This window comes from Diadema setosum, chromosome 2, assembly GCF_964275005.1.
Source record: "Diadema setosum chromosome 2, eeDiaSeto1, whole genome shotgun sequence".
Lineage (NCBI taxonomy): Eukaryota > Metazoa > Echinodermata > Echinoidea > Diadematoida > Diadematidae > Diadema > Diadema setosum.
Window position 1 is genome coordinate 15,345,918 of NC_092686.1, and position 20,520 is coordinate 15,366,437.

General features: G+C 40.9%; 1 protein-coding gene across 1 annotated transcript in view; it reads right to left on the reverse strand.

The window, feature by feature from the left end:
* The window catches only part of LOC140246180 (exportin-T-like), a 99,298-nt gene that overhangs the window by 78,480 nt on the left and 298 nt on the right, over positions 1-20,520 (reverse strand). The window contains exons 2-5 of the mRNA XM_072325619.1: positions 5,185-5,295; positions 3,499-3,638; positions 1,965-2,034; positions 317-535 (exon numbers count right to left, since the gene is read on the reverse strand). Of these exons, the coding sequence (XP_072181720.1) occupies positions 317-535; positions 1,965-2,034; positions 3,499-3,638; positions 5,185-5,244 (489 nt within the window). The 5' untranslated portion in view covers positions 5,245-5,295. The remainder of the gene's footprint in view (positions 1-316; positions 536-1,964; positions 2,035-3,498; positions 3,639-5,184; positions 5,296-20,520) is intronic.

Genomic DNA, 20,520 nt, shown 5'->3' on the forward strand with positions numbered 1-20,520 from the left:
CCAAAGAATCTCTAGTGGACTCAATCATCACAGATGAGTGTACGCTTTGATGAACATATTCACAGAACCAGTGCTATTCATGGATTTTGAATGTATCTGGTGGACAGCAAATAAATCCGGCCACCCATGAATCCGCACAATACCGGGTCTTACTTACCTGTGTATTCAAATTGATTCCTACCATCTCGCGAGTACCTACAACTTCACTCTTCTCTTGATTAAAATACAGATCAAATATATTCCAAAACACCTTGCAAACTGCCCAAACCTTTACACATGTGTGAAGGGGAAAGCGAAGAGGAAGTAAGAAAAATACCTCCGCCGTGTGAATGATCTCGCGGTCGACGACCTCCGAGTCGATGGCGAGGAGGACGCGGAGGTACATGTCGACGGCCGCCTGGCCGACCTGGAGCATCTGGAGGAGGTCGGAGAAGAACGTCGGCCACTTGTGGGGGAAGTCGTGGATGAACATGAGAGAGAAGAGCTGGGCGGCCTTGTTCCTCACAAAGCTCTTCTCCTCCTGAGAAGATACCGTCTGGAGGAAACAATCACGCAGGATCGCTCTTATCATTGAACTCAGAAATCAAATGTTGTTCAAAAAAATTAACAAACAGTCTTTAAACATACATATTTCTGCTTATACAACTCTTTGGTACTGTCACATATGGCTTGTACTGCATGTACAGTAGTCATGTATAGTGCATGTACAGCAGTCATATTGTACAATGCAGTGTAATACAAGCTACAACTTGAATAGCACAGTAACAAGCTACCAGGTACTTGTAATTCAATCTGCATGTATGGGAAGATTTAGGTGACATATCATACAGCACCAGGGGCTCATTTAATGAAGAAGTCGATTTCAAAACTAGCACTGACAATTGATCGTAGGGGTAAGTGGTTGACTCAACAATAGTTTCATGTAATGTAAGATTTCTCGGGTTTGCACTCCTATTTGATGCAAAATTTGGATCTACCTTACTCCAACACAGTACAATCGAGAAAGAACACATTCCAAGACAGTAAAATCATTACACACATCACAAGGATGACCTTCAGAATATAACAAAGCATTGACTATACCATGAACTTTGCATGTCACTTTTATACATATGCAGTGTAACTGGAGCAAAATTACATGAAGATATCAGCCCTCAAAATCCAAATTGATTGAAATTCAATGTTTCCCGTGTAATGTGCTCACTCCAGATGAATCATGGTGAAAGCTACACAATGCCCAAGTAAGCCGGGGAAGTTTGGAAATCTGTGTACAGGCAATAACAGGTTGCTGATACCATGTTTGGAGAGCTCTTGAACAAACCCTCCTAATCTGTGGCACAGAACTTATCCGTCTCCCTAGCCAGAGTGATACAGTCTCCATGACAATGTGTTGGGAGAGTTCCTGAACAAACCCATCCCATCTGTGGCCAGGAATTTACTTATTTCTTGTTAGATTAGTTTCATATCTCCTAGAATGGCACCAGTCAAAAAGATGAAAAGAGATTATCAAAAGACTTCCCTCTTTACTACATACTACTGGTTTCTCTGTTCATGAAAATCTTGGGTCACGTTCACATTCACTCATACCTATAGCATATGTCAGGCTGCTGCTGTTTGCTGACTATTGCAGCTCCCCACTGAAAACCTCAAGTAGTCAGTTTCATTCGCCGGTACTCCTGTAAATGAGTGACACACCACTTCATGGGGGTTTGTACTCTACCTTTTGTGAGGGAGAGTGTAGTGGGAGCTTTCCATGTGTGTGAGTTGTGACTCTTTGAACAGCCAGAACCCCAAAGTCATGCCTCGTCCAAGGGACAGGGTGTTCTAAAGAGGGGGAGGCATGATAACACACTACACTGCTCAGAACTGATCCCAGTGGGCCTTGCACTTTAGCCCCTTTATTCTAAGGCTGAGAAGCTACATACCAACGAAGCCAATTAACCTAGACCTGGATCATATCTTACCTGTACATGCAGCCATGTCATCAACGTTTGCTTCAAGAGTTGTTGGTCAGATGGGTCAGCTGTTGCATACCTAGAGTGGGACAACACATTAAAAAAGACATCTTCATATTGACAGAAAAATATCAGGTGGTCTAAGCTTGGACTTAATGAGCAAGCTTCATTTTCCATTTGATACACTATAATGCTCTGTGGTGGCTTGATTGTAAATATTGTTGAACTTCAGTCACTGAGCTGTCAAATGATGAAAAACACATACGATTGTACATTGGCTTACAAATGTTGAATTGTGCCATCCCCATCAACAAAGTTTTGAACATGCTGGTAGGCCATGAATGAAATATCTTTATTCACATACTACTGACTATGGTGGGGGGAATTAATGTAGCAAAGTAATCTCACACTCCCAGTTTTTAACTTCTCTAAAGGCATTAAATAAATCATGGTCAAAATTCCTTTTAGAAACAGTGTAGATTTAATTCATAAACACAGTTTCATTTTTATCAAATATTTCCTGTGATGGAGAGGCCAATCCTGAATTTCTGAAAAAAGAGAGAAAAATATGACTACTATTCTTAATCATAAACACACAATATAAATCAATCAGAACTGGATTTGTTTTGACACCATTAAGCCTTAAAACCTGTACATCAATTACTACTGCTCTGCACTATAAGTACTCTGCTTAAATACACACAAAGGGCTTGCTTTCCAGTCCCTAAATTGACTTAAATTGATAATGACCCTGGATGTCTGAACAATGTGCACAGACTTGTAGACAGCACTGCAAAGTCAGCAAAAAGGGCAAACTTGGCCTTTACTATTTACAATGTCCATTCTATAGACAGTAGTTCTGTTTTTGTACCTTTTTTTTGGGGGGGGGGGGAGGGGGAGAAGGGATATGGGCAGGGCAGAGTAGCAGGGCAGGGAGGGGGGAGAAGGACCAGAGTGAATCAAAAGAAAATAAACTCCTCACAGCCTACAATTAGCATGTCATATTATTCCCATTTATGCCATACTGTAAAATCTCATGATTGATGTACTGTCTCTATGTAAAGATGACTGAAAAGGGCTTATATTCATTCATTTAAAACAAGGAGGAAAATAGGGAGTTTAGGAAAGTCCTATTTCTTCTCTCATCATGGATGGGAAGCTTTACCACAGCTTTTGACAATCATTATTCAAAAGTTCAGAAGGGATCATTAAATTATGAAAGGCCAGAAAATGAGGAATTATGTATTAAATTTGACATAAAAGAAGATGCCTGATTTGATCTGTTACCAAGGAAAGGTAGAACACAACATTAATAGACTGATTCACTGCATCATAGAATCATCCTTCCTCCCCTCCCCCTTCTCCACAAATACCTAATAACACTTTAATCTCTCACTCTGCCTATGGCAAACCTGTATCTGCTATTATGCTAACACCACATACCCACTTACAGGAAATTCTGGGGGCTTTCCAAACTATGTGTGAAGAGATACACTCTTATCCTGTGGTAGAATAACACACACAAAAAAGAAAAAATCCTCACCTTTCATTGATAAAATGTTCCAGGACTTGGAAGCAGAAGAATTTGATGTGGTCATTCTCGTAGACGCCTTGGGTGATGGCCTCGGCGCAGAGCTTCCAGCCATTGTCCGACTGCTTCAGCTGCTCAAAGTAGGCTAGCGCCTGGTGGGGAAACATGAGTGAGAGTGAGTATCGGCCCTCTCCAAACTACGAACTTGGTAATCAACGATGCGTGACTGAGTAGCGGCAGCAGTAGCGCTCCACCATCGGAGCAGACTGCAGAAAATGGATCCAGCGTTAATTACAGTCCAGAGTGTGACTCTCTCTCTTTCTCTCTCTCTCTCTCATTGACTCCACTTTGGAATCACCTGGATCAGCTTAGTTTCCTTGGAATTGGCCCGACAAAATCTGCTCCACCCCGAAAACTGAACTCTTCCTCTCGCTGCTGAGGAAAAATTAGATCTGGGAACTCTCCCCCCTGCCTCTCACTATCTCTCTCGGAGATGTGTTGGGATAGCGGCGGCTGAGCACGAAAAAGGTAGTGAATGAAAAAGATGACTCAACGTAGCCACTGTCCAACCAACCACTGTTTCATGAGTAACAGAAAGACACTGAGAGAGTGCACGATCTAGCGTTAGTCTCCCTGCAACAGACCTTGCTTTCATTTTTTCCAGAAGCATCCAAGGTCTATAGTTCTGAAAGAGTTCACAAGAAGGATACTCTGAAAGCATAGTGCCCGAGATATGGAAAAGAAATCGCCATATGTTAGGACACTACCAAGCTGAGCAGCAACATGAACGTGTTCTGGTATTACAAAGCATTACATCATAATACTGACAGGACCCAACAAATAAATGTGAGGATGGGGAGTGGGGGAAGCTTGTGCCCTTTTTGTCAAGACTAGTTGCAAACTTTGGATGTTGGAAGAAGGGGGAAGGGGGAGGGGGTGGGGGGAAGGGGTCTTGTCAATGAAGGGACAGGTGTCATGTTGTACTACCAGTGACTGCAACAGTGTGACTTGGCAAAACAGAGCGAGTGAGTGAGAGACCATAAGAATGAGTGAGCAAAAGAGATACTATATAGAAAAAGAAGGGAGGGAGAGAGTGAGGAAGAGAGAGGGGGCCCCCTACTGAACATCTCTGCTTAATGAGTTCATCTAGCAACGTTCCAGTGCCGCTTTCCTTACCCCCTCCCCCACCCCACCACCACCCCTTTCCCCTGGTGTTGTCTGCCCAAGCTGTGAGTCAGTCCTGCCTGCACAGCCAACCTCTAGGATTATTCTCTATGCCAACAATTGTGTTTTGGCCGGGCAACGTCGAGTTACTGCCATCCACCCTCCACATCACAGCCTACGATCCCAACCATCACTTCCCTCGTTCAACAGCGTCAAGAAAAGATAATCCCGGTTTCACCTTTTTCCCATTTCAAATTTCCTTCCACTCGCTCTTGATACCGGCGATTCCTTCAGACATCTCCCACCCACTTTGTCATTTTGTTAGCTTGTTTGACATTTACTTGAACTTCCCCAAAAACATCACAAGCCAATAAACTACAACATTTCTCTTGTCCACAAGGAATATGGAAAGGACAATTTCTTGCTCAGTCCTCATTTTCATTTCCGCCAGGTCTGTAGGTAAATTTGTTTTGCAGGGCTTTAAAGGGGGGCAAAGACCGCCCCAGACCCGTCAGGATCGCATCGTCTCCTTACCCGGTCCCTGTCTGCTGCACTGGCGAAGGATCCCAGTCCTTCTAGTGCTTGCTGGTCCATCTCGCAATCGGCTGCACTCGGTCCCTGTAGGTCAGCTCATCTCAAAACCAGCTGCAGGTGGAGGGGAGAACGTGAGAGAAAAATAGAGAGATGAGAGAGAAACTTTGTGGTAAGAGACAACGGTTCCTACCCATAGATTGAAAAGACCACATAGGCAAAGATATACACAGTTTACAGTTTTGTATTTGTGCTCAAAAAACAATGACTAAACAGTCATGCTACATTACTGATCTTCTACTATCAATTTTTGATACCCTTCAAAGACAGTTTACTCTTCTAATCAGACATGTTTACAAGTGGGTACTCTTTTTTAAGATAACTGTGCTTCTTTAGAAAAGTTTAGTACATTTCAATTAAGATACCAGAAAAATCATTTATGGTTGAAGAATAACCAATATCAGTGTCAGCTTCTTTCCTTTGGGGGGAAAAATACAGGTAGTAATAAACATTTATGAATTCCTGCACTAGTCACTACTCACTGATTACTGACACCTAACACACAGAGTGATTTCATCTTCACATATTTTCTAATCAGCATGCTTTATGCTCCGAACAAATTTGTACACTGGTATTTTAAATACAGAAAGGAAAGGACAGAAGTAATTTCCTTTAACATCTCATATGCTGATGTAGAGAAAAAAAAAAAAATCTGCCTGTCAACCTGCAATGGCAAACACAGAAAAATTCAGAGATGCTTGCATTTCAACTAGGGGAGAGCACATTATATGGAATATGATTGTCATGTGCACACACCAAGCTCACAACATTAGAAGCCACATTCACACTGCTCGAGACCCCAGCAGCAACAACCTACAAAGCAGTCACATACATTGTACCACACATAGGATGGATCCTTGGTATATTGGCATCCTCTTTCTCCTGTACAAACTGACACATTTTGGAGAACACACTGTATGCACACTGTTTACCTGTCAGAGCTGACCACTTCTTTTCCACACCATATGTAGGACAAGAGCCAAGATCCTTCCCCCCCCCCCTCTCCATTCTCTCCAATGCCAGGAAACTCAGCTACAAGTTTAACGACTGTGAGTATCAATCTTCCATGGTGACGCACATCTTCCTAACCAACGGAAGTCAGTTCAACCCCGTTGACTCCAGGAAATCACTGGAAGTGATCAGCCACATTATACAATGGCAAATTTCGTTGGGTGGTACCTAGATATCATGTTCACAAACTGAGTACTCTAGGACTGTCCATTATCTGACTTACAGTAATCAACATATCCATCAAACAAAACAAAATAGAAAGATTGAATCCCATCCCCCATAAAACAATTCAAAACAAAAACCTAAAACTTAAGAAATCTTCCATTATTTTCCAGTATTGTACCCAACTCAAGTTAATATCAAAGAAAATAATACAAATGCCTATAAAAAAAAGGGGGCTTACATATCCAGCATAATCCATGTTGGCTTTTTCCCAAAGGTTAATAAATTTTGGAGGATGAGCAACTTTTACGGAATGGTATCTTCTTCAGTGATTCATAAAATTCCTCTAAAATGCTTTACTGGTGATGAGCACTGATCTGCAGTCAGTGGAAGAGAAACAAGTGCCAATATCTCTACCCCCGTTCTTTTGGCTTAGCCTCTTTCCAGAGCAGCCCCAGGACACTTTATCTACATAGAATTCTGGAAGTAACCGGCCATGACACTAAATTATCATTTTATTCTCTACTCTCTGCCATTTCTCTCTTTTTTTTTTTTTTTCTCTCTCTCTCTCTCTATTGCAAGGTTGATATAACTTTGTAAGGACAACAGACACTATTATTCGTCACTGCTTCTGGCACTTGAGTGTGGGATAAGGAAGCACAAGACATGATTAGTAAGGGATGGCTACTGGTTAATTTACAACTGAAGAATCTGTCATTACACAACTGTTACATGTCGCGATGACAGATTAGCCAGCACTCTTGCTGGTGCGGCTGGTGCCGCGCAGTCGCCTCATTCTGCACATTCTTTCACGGCTTTCCAGCCATGAGTTCCAAGAATGTTGCAAGGGTTGCCTGGACAGTTGTGCTCTTGGCTGTCTGTGGGAAGGACTGTTGTCTCAGGGCGGGGACGCGTCTCAGCCCACCGGGGTGGGGGTCCTCCGCTCTCGATCCCGGTACAATGTTCATATGGCGCGCTTGTATGGTGCACTTCAGCACATAATAGGTATGGGTAAACATATGGGATCCTGACTTGCGCTGTGAATTTCACTGGTGATGAACACGAAGAACGATGACTACAGTCAGGCGCAAACAAGACTCACAAAATTGACGCACAACAAGTGACAAGTTGCCCGCAAGTTGACTCTACACATCACCTGTCTCGTCTTGATCATGCACTTTCCACACATTCCCTCGCTACTTAACAGCCTCATTGTAACCTCTGATGGATATCTATACAGTAATCTTTTGTTTTTCTGTGAGCCATAAAAAGACACATATAGGAGATTATAAGAAGATTTTTTTTTTCTTAGTGTATCATTTTTAAGTTTAGACTACTCTTTTAAAGTGAGGGTATAGTTTTAGTTGAGATGGGGCTTCAGGTTTCCAACTCTTTTTGTGAGATAATGGGAAACCTCTTGAATATATGAAATAAGCAAATTCTCAGATAAATTCAAAGTTTATTTGATGAAAATTGGTTATTATTAGGACCTCTTTCAGGGGCGGATCCACAAATTCCGTAAAGAGGGGCGTCTTTACAAAATTAAAGGGGGCCCATTTTTTCTTTTTCTTTCTTTTGTTTTGACAAAAGTTAAGGGGGGTGCCCGGTGCACTCCCCCTGGATCCGCCACTGTCTTTGTTTCACTTTTTTGATATCTCAGCGATTTCAAAACTGAAATTCATCAAATAAACTTTGAATTCCTCTTATAATTGTACGCTGTTTAATATTTCTTGAGTGGTTTCTAATCATCTCGCAAGGAGTTAAAATCTGAATCCCCCATCTCAACCAAAACTATACTATCCCTTTAAACTATGTGCAGTAGGAAAGTGGAAATTCATTTTGGCCTACTTTTGATGGTTTGGGGCTGGGCAGTCATATACAGTACAGACATCAACTGAAACATACTAGAAGTCTGAAAACAAGGATATATTTAGACAAGACATCAAAATGGGGATGCACTATATGAGCTTTGAAACAAGGTCAACAAACGAGGACAGAAGACTGGGTATCATGCATCACTCAATATATAAAAAGGAAACCACTGAATGACATCATGCATTGACACATCCAAAGTCAGCGTCAATCGAAAGACATCATACAGCACACTGGGACATCTAAAGCCCGCTGCATACTACAAGACCTGACGTCCTACGACCTTCCGACTGTCGGTTTGACGTGACCAAACACATCATAGTGTCAGGTCGTAGGACAAGGTCACACGACCTGATCACAAAGTTTTGGCATGTTGAAAGTTTTCCAAGTGGTCGTGCATTTATGGCTAGCTGGCTAGCTGCTAGCTGCACGTGCGCTGTATGCTAAAAAGCGCGTGGGAGGCAGGTTGCAGGTCCTAAGGTCAGGTCGCATGTACATTGTAGTGTGCATTGCCCACTGAACTTATAGTGGAAGTGACGTTACACGCAGTGCTTGAAGCCAGCACTTTGCTTTAGTTGGTGCTGTCATTTTAGGGCTACACCTTTAGGCCCCGCCCACTTTACTATACATTACCATTGTGCAGAGGGTACGCAGAAGAAGCGTGCGTTCCTCAGTGGAAAGTCACTTTTGTGTAAATTATGGGGCGCCAAGTATTGCATGGGCTATTTCATTACGAAATGGCTCTTTATTTGATGACATAAATGGTATCCCGGGGTACCAACTAAATATCAGCCATTTTGTTGAATCATTTATTTTTTTAAAAAGGTTGTACCCTGGGTGCCAAAAAGAGGAAATAATTTTGGTGCTTGAGTAAGCGTGCGCTAGTCACTGCACTGCACTGCACTAAAGCACACGCTAGTGGTATCGCAGCTTCCATGCACGCATAATATAACATGCAGTGGCATGGGAATGACTATGTACACGCACACACTGTGCATGCATTTTTCTCTGGTTGTCCTCGAGTGGACGTGAGGTGGCGCTACACAACGCAGTTACTCGGAGTACTATGGTACCCCAGGGTAACGCGTGATGCATCATTTGACGAAATGCTTCTTTAGTGGACAAAATGAACATGTCCTAACAGAACAAATGGTTTTGTAACAAAATGAAAATTTCTTCAATGGAATGACTGATTTCAAAATGCCATTTTGTAGACAGAATTACTCATTTCGTAATGAAATAGCCATGTGACACTTGGCACCTTAATGGTGCCCCACAGCAAAGTCCCAAAATGGCTGCCACTGGGCAGCACTTCCGGCGACTTCAAACCTTGTACCCACAGTGCAACAGAAGTGTAGTGGCTTTTCGGTGTGTAGTGCGCACTAAGTGCAATGCGCACAGCATCCCTTCCACTATAGAGTTCAGTGGTGCTGCCCGGTCGCATGACCTGGGCCCCATTTCATAAAAGATGTTAGGATGACAACTCTTGCTGGAATGACAACTTTCCACAGCAAACAGCCAATCAGGAAGCTGTATTCTTGTCGTTACCATGACAATAGTCATTCCAGCAAAGAGCTGTCATCAAATAAACTCTTTATGAAATTGGGCCCTGGTCTCATGGTCGAAAGGTCATACGACCTCAGGTTATGAAGTGTGTGGTGGGCTTAAGGACTGACAAAGGTGGTACCAGGACTCCTGACTGGAGAGTCACTTGGCAATCATCAAATAAATTTCTAACACTGAACAAAAAATTCTGTACACTAACACCAAATGGGGAAAACCTTAGTGAAGACATCGGATGCTGCCAGTAACACAAACACTGTAGAGTGGAACCAAAGAAGGCCATTATACAGGAACATCAACCGGCAACATAAAGCATGCTATTATATGGACACATTACAAGGACATCAAACATGACATCCCATATAAGAACATCTTGTTAAATTACATCAGGTTGGATTGCTACATGTACTATATACGCCATATATTTAGCGAGTCTAAATTTTTGCGAATCAAGACTTCCCGACGATTTCACGAGTGGTTAAATCGCGATCGTGTAGTCCTGAACTGAAGGGAGAAATGTACACGCATACGTCACATTCATATATGTGGATCAGAGTCAATATTTTTTTGTGTTTTTAATTTCACGACTGGCAGCTGACTCGCGAAATTTGCAAAATATTTGGCGTATACAGTATGAATGAATAACAGCACCTATTGGGGTCAGGCAAGGACAACATACATCATAAGAAAACGAAACTGTTTGAGGACAATGAAAACAGGCACTACACAAGGGCAGACATCATATGAGTGGGACATCAAAAGTGATTATGTGAGTCATGGTACAAGGAAACTAATGGGAGAGTTTTTTAACATTGAACAGGTATCAGAGGGTGCATTCAGTCCCAAGTTTCAAAGCATGCCACAGTGGTCTACAGCAAACATACTATCAAATATTGTACACTTGTTTTACAAGCCATATATCAAGTATGATTTTTCACATATCAAGACTTCCTGACATTTCTTGTGAGTATGTAAATTTGTGATCACAGAGTACAGTTATGGAGACACGACTCATGCACGTCGCATTCATGTCACAGTCAGAGTGGATCATTTAGTGCCGTTAAATTTGCGAATAGCATGCGACTTGCAAACTTCACGAAAATATAAGCCTTGCGAAATATACGGCACACACAGATCGCCACCCACTCTGACTCTATACTTTTTATGTTATCTCTAATGCAATGTGCAAATGGACATCCCTGGCTGATTCTTCATAATGTTCGATAACGACAGGCTGCATATTGTCAAGTGCCAACCTTGAAAGTGCATCACTGTGACCAAACCCTGACACATCACAGAAATCCCTCCTTTCATTCTCTCTTCACTATCCCTCTCTCAATCAAAATGTTATTTTCAATGAAACATTCAGCCATCTGCTTCTCATCGGAGTATTACAGAGCTTGAGGGTGGCCGACTATTGAGGCTGCATTTGCATGAAGATATGTGTCATTCTGTGCCACATGAGCCCTTTCTTTCCTGCATTCTTCTCCCACCCCCTCTGTTACTGATCTGACATCCAGGTCTACCGCCAGACCACCACGGTGCTCCGTTCACGGCAGAAGGGATTTCTCAGCAGCTCGCGAGTGGGGAGCTTGCGTCAAACCCGATCGCTGCCGCGCAAGATTCAGATTTCGATTCTAAGAGTCGGAATGTTGTAACAAAATCTATCGCGGTAATGGACGTTTCCTCCAGGCATTGCCGTGGGAACCACTTATTCATCATTTTGCAAGGGCTGGGAATGGCACACAGATTTGAATGTTTTCCGCAAAAGAAGTCATCTCTTGCATTATGAGTGCATGCACTCATAATGATGTGGCCAAGATACTCTGACAGATAGGAGGGCTCATCTATCCTCATCACATACAACACTCTAAAACTGCTCACAAAGATTCGAAAAAAATTGCAAATGTCAAATTGATAATGGTATATCAGACCAGCCATGAACTTGCAAGAAGTACAGTATAAGGCTTGGGGGGGGGGGGGGGGAGAATACTGTCATAAAGAGCTAGAATATTGCAGGGAGAGTACATTTTGTATATCTACTCAGTGGCAGTGACCCCACCTACTTACAAATCATACACTTGCCCTTTTTTGCACCTTTTATCTGGTCAGGTGGTCTGGCTTGACAACAGGCCTCTGTAAAAAGGCCAAGCTGTATTCTTCCTTGAAACTTCTCATATATGTTGTTTATTATCTTGTAAAGAGAGAGAGGAAAAAAAAACAAAAAAACAAGCACAGATTATTCGGCTAGTTGAAGACAGAGGAGGAAAATAAAATGTCAAATATTCCTTTTTCTCTCGTGCCATTTTGATGACTCAAGTCTCTGCATTTAATCTCTAACTGGTGCACTCTGTGAATATTTTGGCTATATGCCCACACCTACACACTGTCTGGTATAAAGTTTGTTTTCTAGATCCACAGCAGCCTTTTCGACACTGCTTTTGCCCTCTTGGCAGTTCTAAGCAAACACAGCTTAGATTTGTGAAAAAAAGTTCTTATATATTGACCTTAAATGGCTTTGCACCCTGCCGCTAAAATACTGACAGATTTGGCTCTCACAGCTTCAAATGGGAAACTTTGAAAAATATACTCCCATAAGATACAAACAACCATCAAAATTAATTTTTAGCAACAGATGCATTAAAAAAAAAAAAGCCTGCCTCCCACCCCTGAAGAAAAGGTACATGTAAATATGAGCTCAACAGCACTGAAACAAAAACAAAAAAAAACACAGAAAACATAATTAAAAATATATATATATAAATGTATGTTCTAACTAGGGATTCCATGACTGGTGAAAATTCATGTCATGTATTTCAAACATTATATTCTGATTAGGGATTCAATGAATGATGAAAATTCAAGTCATGCAATTGTATTATGAAACTACCTTCCCGTCAAGCTGTTTATCATTATTCTCCTCATTTACAGAAGCATTTCACTATAGAAAATACTGATTTTTATATGCGTATCAGTTAGGCATAGCAGACACAGGCACTTGCATCGATCGGGTACTCTCAAAGAAATTAATGCAGTTAGCCTTGTGATTTTCATTACAGTAATTTTTTTGCTAATTACGCACTGAGGTCTTGAGGAAAGGCTAGGTGCACACAACCCACTCCCCGCCTCCTGTGGTGAACACACATTGTGGGGTGAATGTTCAAAACTGTAACTTTCCCATAGCGACTTGTTGAAGTGAGCCAAAAAAACTCACCGGCCCTGGTGGCGGGGTGACGAGCCGCATATGGGAGGCCTACGACGGCGGACTCGCGGAGGACACAGGAAATTCGTGATTAACGTTCGGTTTCAGACAATGCGTGACATCAGCCTACCTTGTGCTGGGTATCGCAGCAGATGAGCACAAAATTCCAGGCTTTACATTGCGAGCTTGCTGTTTATTTAAAGACGGCATGGTATGGTGGGCAAAGCTAGTGACAGGCAGTTGTCTACAGTTGTTAAGAAGGGCGGGTAGGGTGGGATTAGGAGTGGGGCAGAGTAACAGCTCTGGACTTGGCTCGCCAGTCTCTTCTTAAAAACCTACACATCATCCATTGATAGAATGATCAGGGTTAAAATAATTTCTGCCTCAAAAACAGACTATGCCTTACTATATACATAATGCATATTTTCCTTGAAATAAGTAGAGATAACTTAAAGCTAAAAAAAAAAATCTTCCAAATGTAGCATTTTTATATTGTATAGGCCTATATGCAAATGACCTACAATGTGTGTTCTTGGTCAAAATTTTCATGCAAATTCAAGCAAGGGTCAACTATCATTAGAAACACACTGTCAGAGCTGCCATTCGCCCTCTGGATCTTTACTCTTGACTTGAAGTAGAGCACCAGAACTACTGTCAGGGTGCTACACTTCCTTGGCCACTTGTCCACTTGCCCACTAGCCTGGCACTTGTCTGATGAATGTGAATGACACTTTATATCCAAATTATGGCCATTTGGGGGAAAGAAGAATTTCCTTTTTTCCTTTTTTTTTTTTGGTAGACATCCTCCTCCTATCACAATGCTTCTAGTGTCAAATACACTATGCATATATTCTTTCTAAAACATTTTGTAGCATGGTTTTTGTTAGAAACAAAACAAAACTGCCAAAGTGAGGGGGAAAAAAAAAACAAGATCCAGCACACATGTTCAATTTATTCCATGTCACTTTCAATGACCTCCTTGACTTGATGAAGTAATGAGCCATCAAGAACAGGGTAACATGATAATTGACTCCCTGACAGTACATGGTCAGTTTGGTAACGGTCAGCTGTACCCTGGTCAACGACCAGGCCAGGCGGTCACTGCAGCAGATGGAGCTGCTGCTGCTGCTGGGATTTCGGAGAGCTCGTGATCCCAGATTGGATTCCCGGGTGTCCGCAGGAATGTCCAGCAACAGGTGAGGGAGCGAGCTTTGGCAAGCATCCCTTCGTTCTCCTCACCGCGGATACAGTAGTTGTTGGTCACTTTGAAATGACCGCATTCATACAGAGCTACAGAATTCACCTAACAACTTGTCAATCACGAGTCAGACAAACAATGGCATGTGCTTGGTATCTTCATTTCTAAAAGGCCTATTAAGGTATCATCTGTAGTATACACCGGTATTTAAAGTTTCCTATGTAAAGTACATGTACTGTAAACCAAGAAATTTTTGCATGCACGAAACTTTTGCAAGCATAGCATATTGCGACAGAAGAGTGCAGGTGATTTTTTTTTTTCTTCACAATGCACTGAGTGCCAGTAAAAATTTGCAAAAGTCTAATGCCGTGAACATTTCTGGCTTTACAGTGATCCATTTAGGAGTGTTTTGCATGTACATATTACAAATATGTCAATAAAAGTTTTGATGAACTTAGAATTGATCTGACACTGAATTGTATTCAAAAGACTAAATCTTCAACAAATGAATCACATCTCATACTGATACTGCCTCTACAGTGGATCTTTGCAAATACTGATACAGTGTACATCAGGCCCTTTCATACATGTGAACCCCCCCCCCCCCCAAAAAAAAATGCTTGTCCAAAACAAATTTTTGCAATGCAATGCAAAAATGCTAAGCATGAAGAGAAACAAATTATTAAATTGTGATCTATTTTTGGCAAACCTTGCGATGATTAGCCTCACACAGTGCCTGTGAACAGTAGGCCTACATGACCCACAAAATCAATTTTCTTTACTCACCCAGAGAAGCCACTCCATACTACGCAATGGTAAAGGAGGTAAAGTCATGCTCTTTTCATTATTTAGGCATACAGTTTAGAGATTTTGCTTGATTTGCTTAGCACCAACAAATGATATCGTTATCTGCCTTTTCATGACAGATAAAACTCCTGAACAGAGCAATACACATGGACAGCTGGAAGTGCACATACAAGTGATGCAGTTTACAACAAAAGAAGAAGATAATTGCACAAAAACAAAACTAAACAAACATAATACCTGGCTCCTTCAAACCAAATGTCACTTATCTTTTGTACGTTGTAGCTTCCCAATGTTTTTGTTAGCTTTGCAGTTAGCACAGAGACATGCTATCCTAAGAAATACAGACCCACTTGCTTGTTGACGATACAAAGTTTATGCATCATACCTACCCCAAGCTGTATTGTATAGCTTCTAGTGGTCAATAATCCCAAACTTTGCCCATCATGTGACCATCAAAAGGCCCGTTCACACACACATCCCAAATCGACTGTTTTCAAAATCATCTCAACACATTTCATGAAAAATTATAATTCTGCGGAATTCTTGAACCTATAACATCGTCCAGAATGATGTCATGAATGTCCAGAATGATGTCATGAATATCCAGCAATGACGGCATCAAAACTCTACAAATTCATAACTTTTGCATTGATTGTCCAATTTTCTTCAAACTTTCACGGATGTGTTCCACTAATTTGTTGCATCACTTAATCCACATTTATATCTTTAAGCACTGGAAGGGTGGGAGAGAGGGTGGACAGAATATGAAGGGGAAAAAAAAAAAACCCAGTGGCAAAAGAGGATGATTTTAATTAGGCTAGCTGACACATAATCGTTACTAATAAGTATCGCAGGGTAACAGAAAAACAGCTGCTTGAGCAGGAAATAAAGTGATAAAAGTGTGCTCAGATTACATACGGATGACTAATGCCGAGCTGCTACTTCAGTAATATTCCTCTCATAGACAAGCGCTCTTAGCCAGGGCAGGCCTAACATGACGTTTTCCAGTGGTGGCATCACTGAGAGACATGGACGCGTCTACAACTGAGAGGGCAGCATACCCTTAGTAACAACCACCTAAATAAACCTTGCCATCTAAACTTTTCACAGTGACTTTGACAAGGGGAAAAACAACACTCTTACTTTTCACAGAGCACAGAAGGACTCCCATGCAGTTCAGTCCATCTCGTTTACATCTGGAAAGTTGAGCTGTTCTCGTAGAAACATCGTTACACAAAGAGTTTGACATACTTTCACTAAAAGAATTCAATGGGATAATGAAGGAAAATTCAAGCCATAGCACGGCTGTGAGTTCAAGGACAATCAGGTCAAAGGATGAATAATGATGGGCTACACATCACTCTGGTGATTCACCAATCGCACCAATCGAAGTGATACTGAAGTTATTACTAATACGGACATGTGTAGCTGGCTGCCATCAATGAAATGTATTCAATGAGTGCAATCAAAGAAGAAATGATACTTCCCAAATTAAGTGGACTTCTTAAAAAAGACTATTAAATGGAGTACAACTGAATACTGACAGTAGTACTTCAAAAGGCTATAATCACTGATAGCTTAATGACACTTGGGCCCTGTGTTTGAGCAGAGGTGTATTTATCTCAGAGGTCTGAATCATACACAGCCTGTGGCAGCCAGGTGTTTGTTTGCTTGTTTTTTTATCATACTGTGTATTTCACTTCTTGCTGGATCCCCTGTATGGGTGGTTCCATGTGAACATTTCCCTTGCCAATTTAATCATTTCAGTCATTCAAACTTGTTTTCTCTCTTGCAATGAGATTACTCTCTGAACAAAAGTCACAGTAGTGTAGGTAAATTTTATGTGGCTTATCAAAATTACTACTTCATTCATCCTACAGTGCTTACTGTATACCTTCATAAACTTTAAATCAAGTTATAGTGAGACATTAATACACTTTCACAGTCTACACTTTTACATTGCCCATAGAGAAGAAGAAGAACAAAGTGCAACGACCCTGGTCACTGGTGTGTAGTGCCTGTGTGCAGATTTGTTCACATGCTTGACTTGCTGAGAGATGAAAACCTCTGCCCAATTCCCAACATTCAAATTCGATGCTGCATCTGGGAGGACTTCATTTTTACTAATTGTGTGTACATTTATTGAGCATAATAATACTTTAATACTATTTTTCATTCATTTATTTGTATCATATGTTCTTTTGTTTCACTGTTATCATAATACATGGAGAGGGGGAAAAAAGAGTGGGGGCAGAAATAACTCTCCAACAGGTAGGCATGCCCTTTAGTAATATTAGGATTACTTATGTCTAGGAAGTAAAGGATATTCAGGCATATACATCTGTAAATAATTCTCATAGTGCATTGGATACCAGAAGAGTCTCAAATAAAAGTCAATAACTTGCTCAACATGCATTCAATGAAAAACTGATACACTGGATGAAGATAATGACAGTACGATTTGGTTTAATATGAAATATTATTTATGCATGCTTTAAGTCATCAAATACAATGGGATACATGCAAATATTCCGGTAATCGTGTAGAAATGCACACCTACCGTTCGCTTCGCTGTTTGTCAATCAAATTTTGTGCAGCTATTGGAGATGCTAAATTGAACCATATCAGAGAGTTTTCATGGAATTAGAAGGCCGAAAAGGTAAGAAAAATGAGAAATCGAGTTGAAAAGTACGTCGGTCGCGAACATAGTCTCCGACGTAACTAGTGCACCGATTTTGCTGAGAACGATGTCAACGATTATAATCGATTCTGGTAGTCTCTAATTAGCCGCTTACTAACAATATCGAACTCGACTCGTGCAATACGTGTAGCCCCAAGGCCCTACTTTCTTTTTCGTTTTTTTTTTTTTCTTATTGTTAGCTCACCCGAGTCGAAGCAGGGAGGCGTGGGACCACCTCCCTGGTCGAAGGCTCAAGTGAGCTATTGTGATAGTTCTTTGTTTTCATTGCCACTATCATGATTACCACTATTCAAATTATTGATACGATTATTCATACCAGTTGGGGCCGTATTCTGAGAGCTAATTAAGTATCTGATTACCGAATTGGTATTCTGAGAGCATGATTAAGTAGGGGATATATTAACTACCATAGCAACAAGCGTTTTGGCGGGAAGGACCTACGCGTTTGCGCGTATCAATGCGCATGCACCTCTGAGAGGACTTAATCACAGAGTTAATTACGAATCGGTATTCTGAGGGTGTAATTAAGTATGAAAGTTAATGGAAAACTTAATGATACCAAAGAGTGTCATTAACTACTCCGATTTTATCACGCATTACATCGTGTTTTCTCTGCCACAACGATGCTTACCGTCTTCGGTAACCGAGGAGCGGTTGAATCGTGTTATCATGGTATCCGTAGAATTCAGAGAAAACAAGAAATATAGCCGATCTTCCAGGAATTTTGTCATTTTATGTGGGAAGAGGTTGAGATCTTCGCGTGCGTAGGTGAGGGGTTGTAATCAAATACCGGAGTGTGCGCACGGAGCTCTTGGGTTAATTACAGGGGGCGTGCAGGAGTGCGCATTGAGGACATATTTGCGCGTGTAATCATCATTTTAGCTTCTAACAACGCGTCTGATTGGATGGAATAACAATTAGATGGGAGGGACCTAAGATAATTACAGGGGACTTAATCATACCTTAATTACGTCCTCAGAATACCGATTTTGCCCATGATTAAGGGCCTATTAACTTCACGACTTAATCACGAAGTTAATTACAGACTTAATTACGACCTCAGAATACCACCCCAGGATTAAAGACATCGATCCTTTCTTTAAAAATTGTGGCAAGTACATGTATTGATTTTATCATGAAAAAGTTGATAATAATTTAGATTAAATTATTTAATTTGAATAGTATTGAAGGGAATAGAATGTGGTTGAAGGAAAAGTGGAAGAAAAAGGTTGGGCTATTAGGGAGAGAGAAAGAGAGAGAAAAGAAGATGAGAAGGAAGTTGAATTCAAAGGGGATTTGTTTCAAGTAATTTTCATCATTCATAGGCCTAATTTAATAAATTAATGAGAATAGTATTACAAAAAGTGTATGTTATACAATCATGTATTAATATTCTGGACTTCTCATAAAGTGCTCATTTTACCTAAAAAGAAACAGAATATTGAAATTGAAATGGTAATATGTTTTCGATTGATAAGTTCAACTTACAGTAGAAAGTAATTGTTTTTATGATAGTATTTATTTTTCCATTTCATTTTTTATTATGTATACAAAAACAGCAACCCAGTATTTGCTTTTGTTTTGTAGTAAAAATCCATTTTATTGTGCAATATTCATGATGGATAATTCCCATTTTTTCATATCATCGCAGACATATGTATATCTTTTACTGTTTTGTACACATATTATCCGTCCATCATTTAGTCAAGTCAGCGAAAAATGTTGACAGATATACAGTCACATGCAGGAGAAAATTAACTAAAACGATAAAAAAAAAACAGACGCATCAAGATCACTTTCTTTTTTCCACATTATACTGTCGAGCTGACGTAATTATTGTGGTTAAACACCAAACAAGCGGCTGTATTACAGACTACAACGATCGATTATTCTCGTTATATCGCTCTTCCACATAATCGATCATCCATCATGCTACGCTGAGACAGTCGTCGATCGGCGTACTTTCGAGTCAAAATTAGCTACTTTTATTCTGTAATTGACTATGAAATTTCATGAAACCGTCAGATATGGTCCATCTTGACATTTCTGATAGCCACAAGAAGTTTTCATTGACAAATTAAGGAAGGAAATGGTAGGTGTGCATGGTGTGCATTTCTACATGATTTACCAATATTCCATCACATCACTGATGCCTGCTGCTTATCTTTGAATTTCTTTGATTTGTCCAATTCAAAGCAACATTGCAGGAGAAATTTTAACTCAGGCAGGACGATGGGGGATTTCTGTACTGTACCTGTAGATCCCCTTTTGGTGAGAGATCCACCAATGCAATGGCAAAAGTGGGAGAGTTGGAGTCTCTGCTATGCTCTGCTCTGCCCACTTCCACTTCTAAATCTCTAAATCTCTACTATACTGTTTACTACACGAAACTATATTCTAGACTCAACTTTAAGGCAATATCGCGAAATAGGTCCCCACTCCATTCACCGCCATTCACTTTGTCATACACTGTACATGTAGCCACGACGGGGACTGCTTTCAACCAACCTCCATGGCATAGACTTTGTAAATTGTACAGAATATAGTGGAGACGCACACGCAGAACAAGAGGAGACCGGTATCACGATTTGGCCAACTTTAACTTAGACTTGTCAATGCTTGTCCCAGCTACACAACAACATTCACAATCAAGACCATACATCATCAGCAACATAACCTCCCTGAAGCATAGATTCTCCAGCTAGCAGCGCATTCATTGCAGCATGCAGTGGTAGATAAACTTTACCTAATGTTAGGCCTATC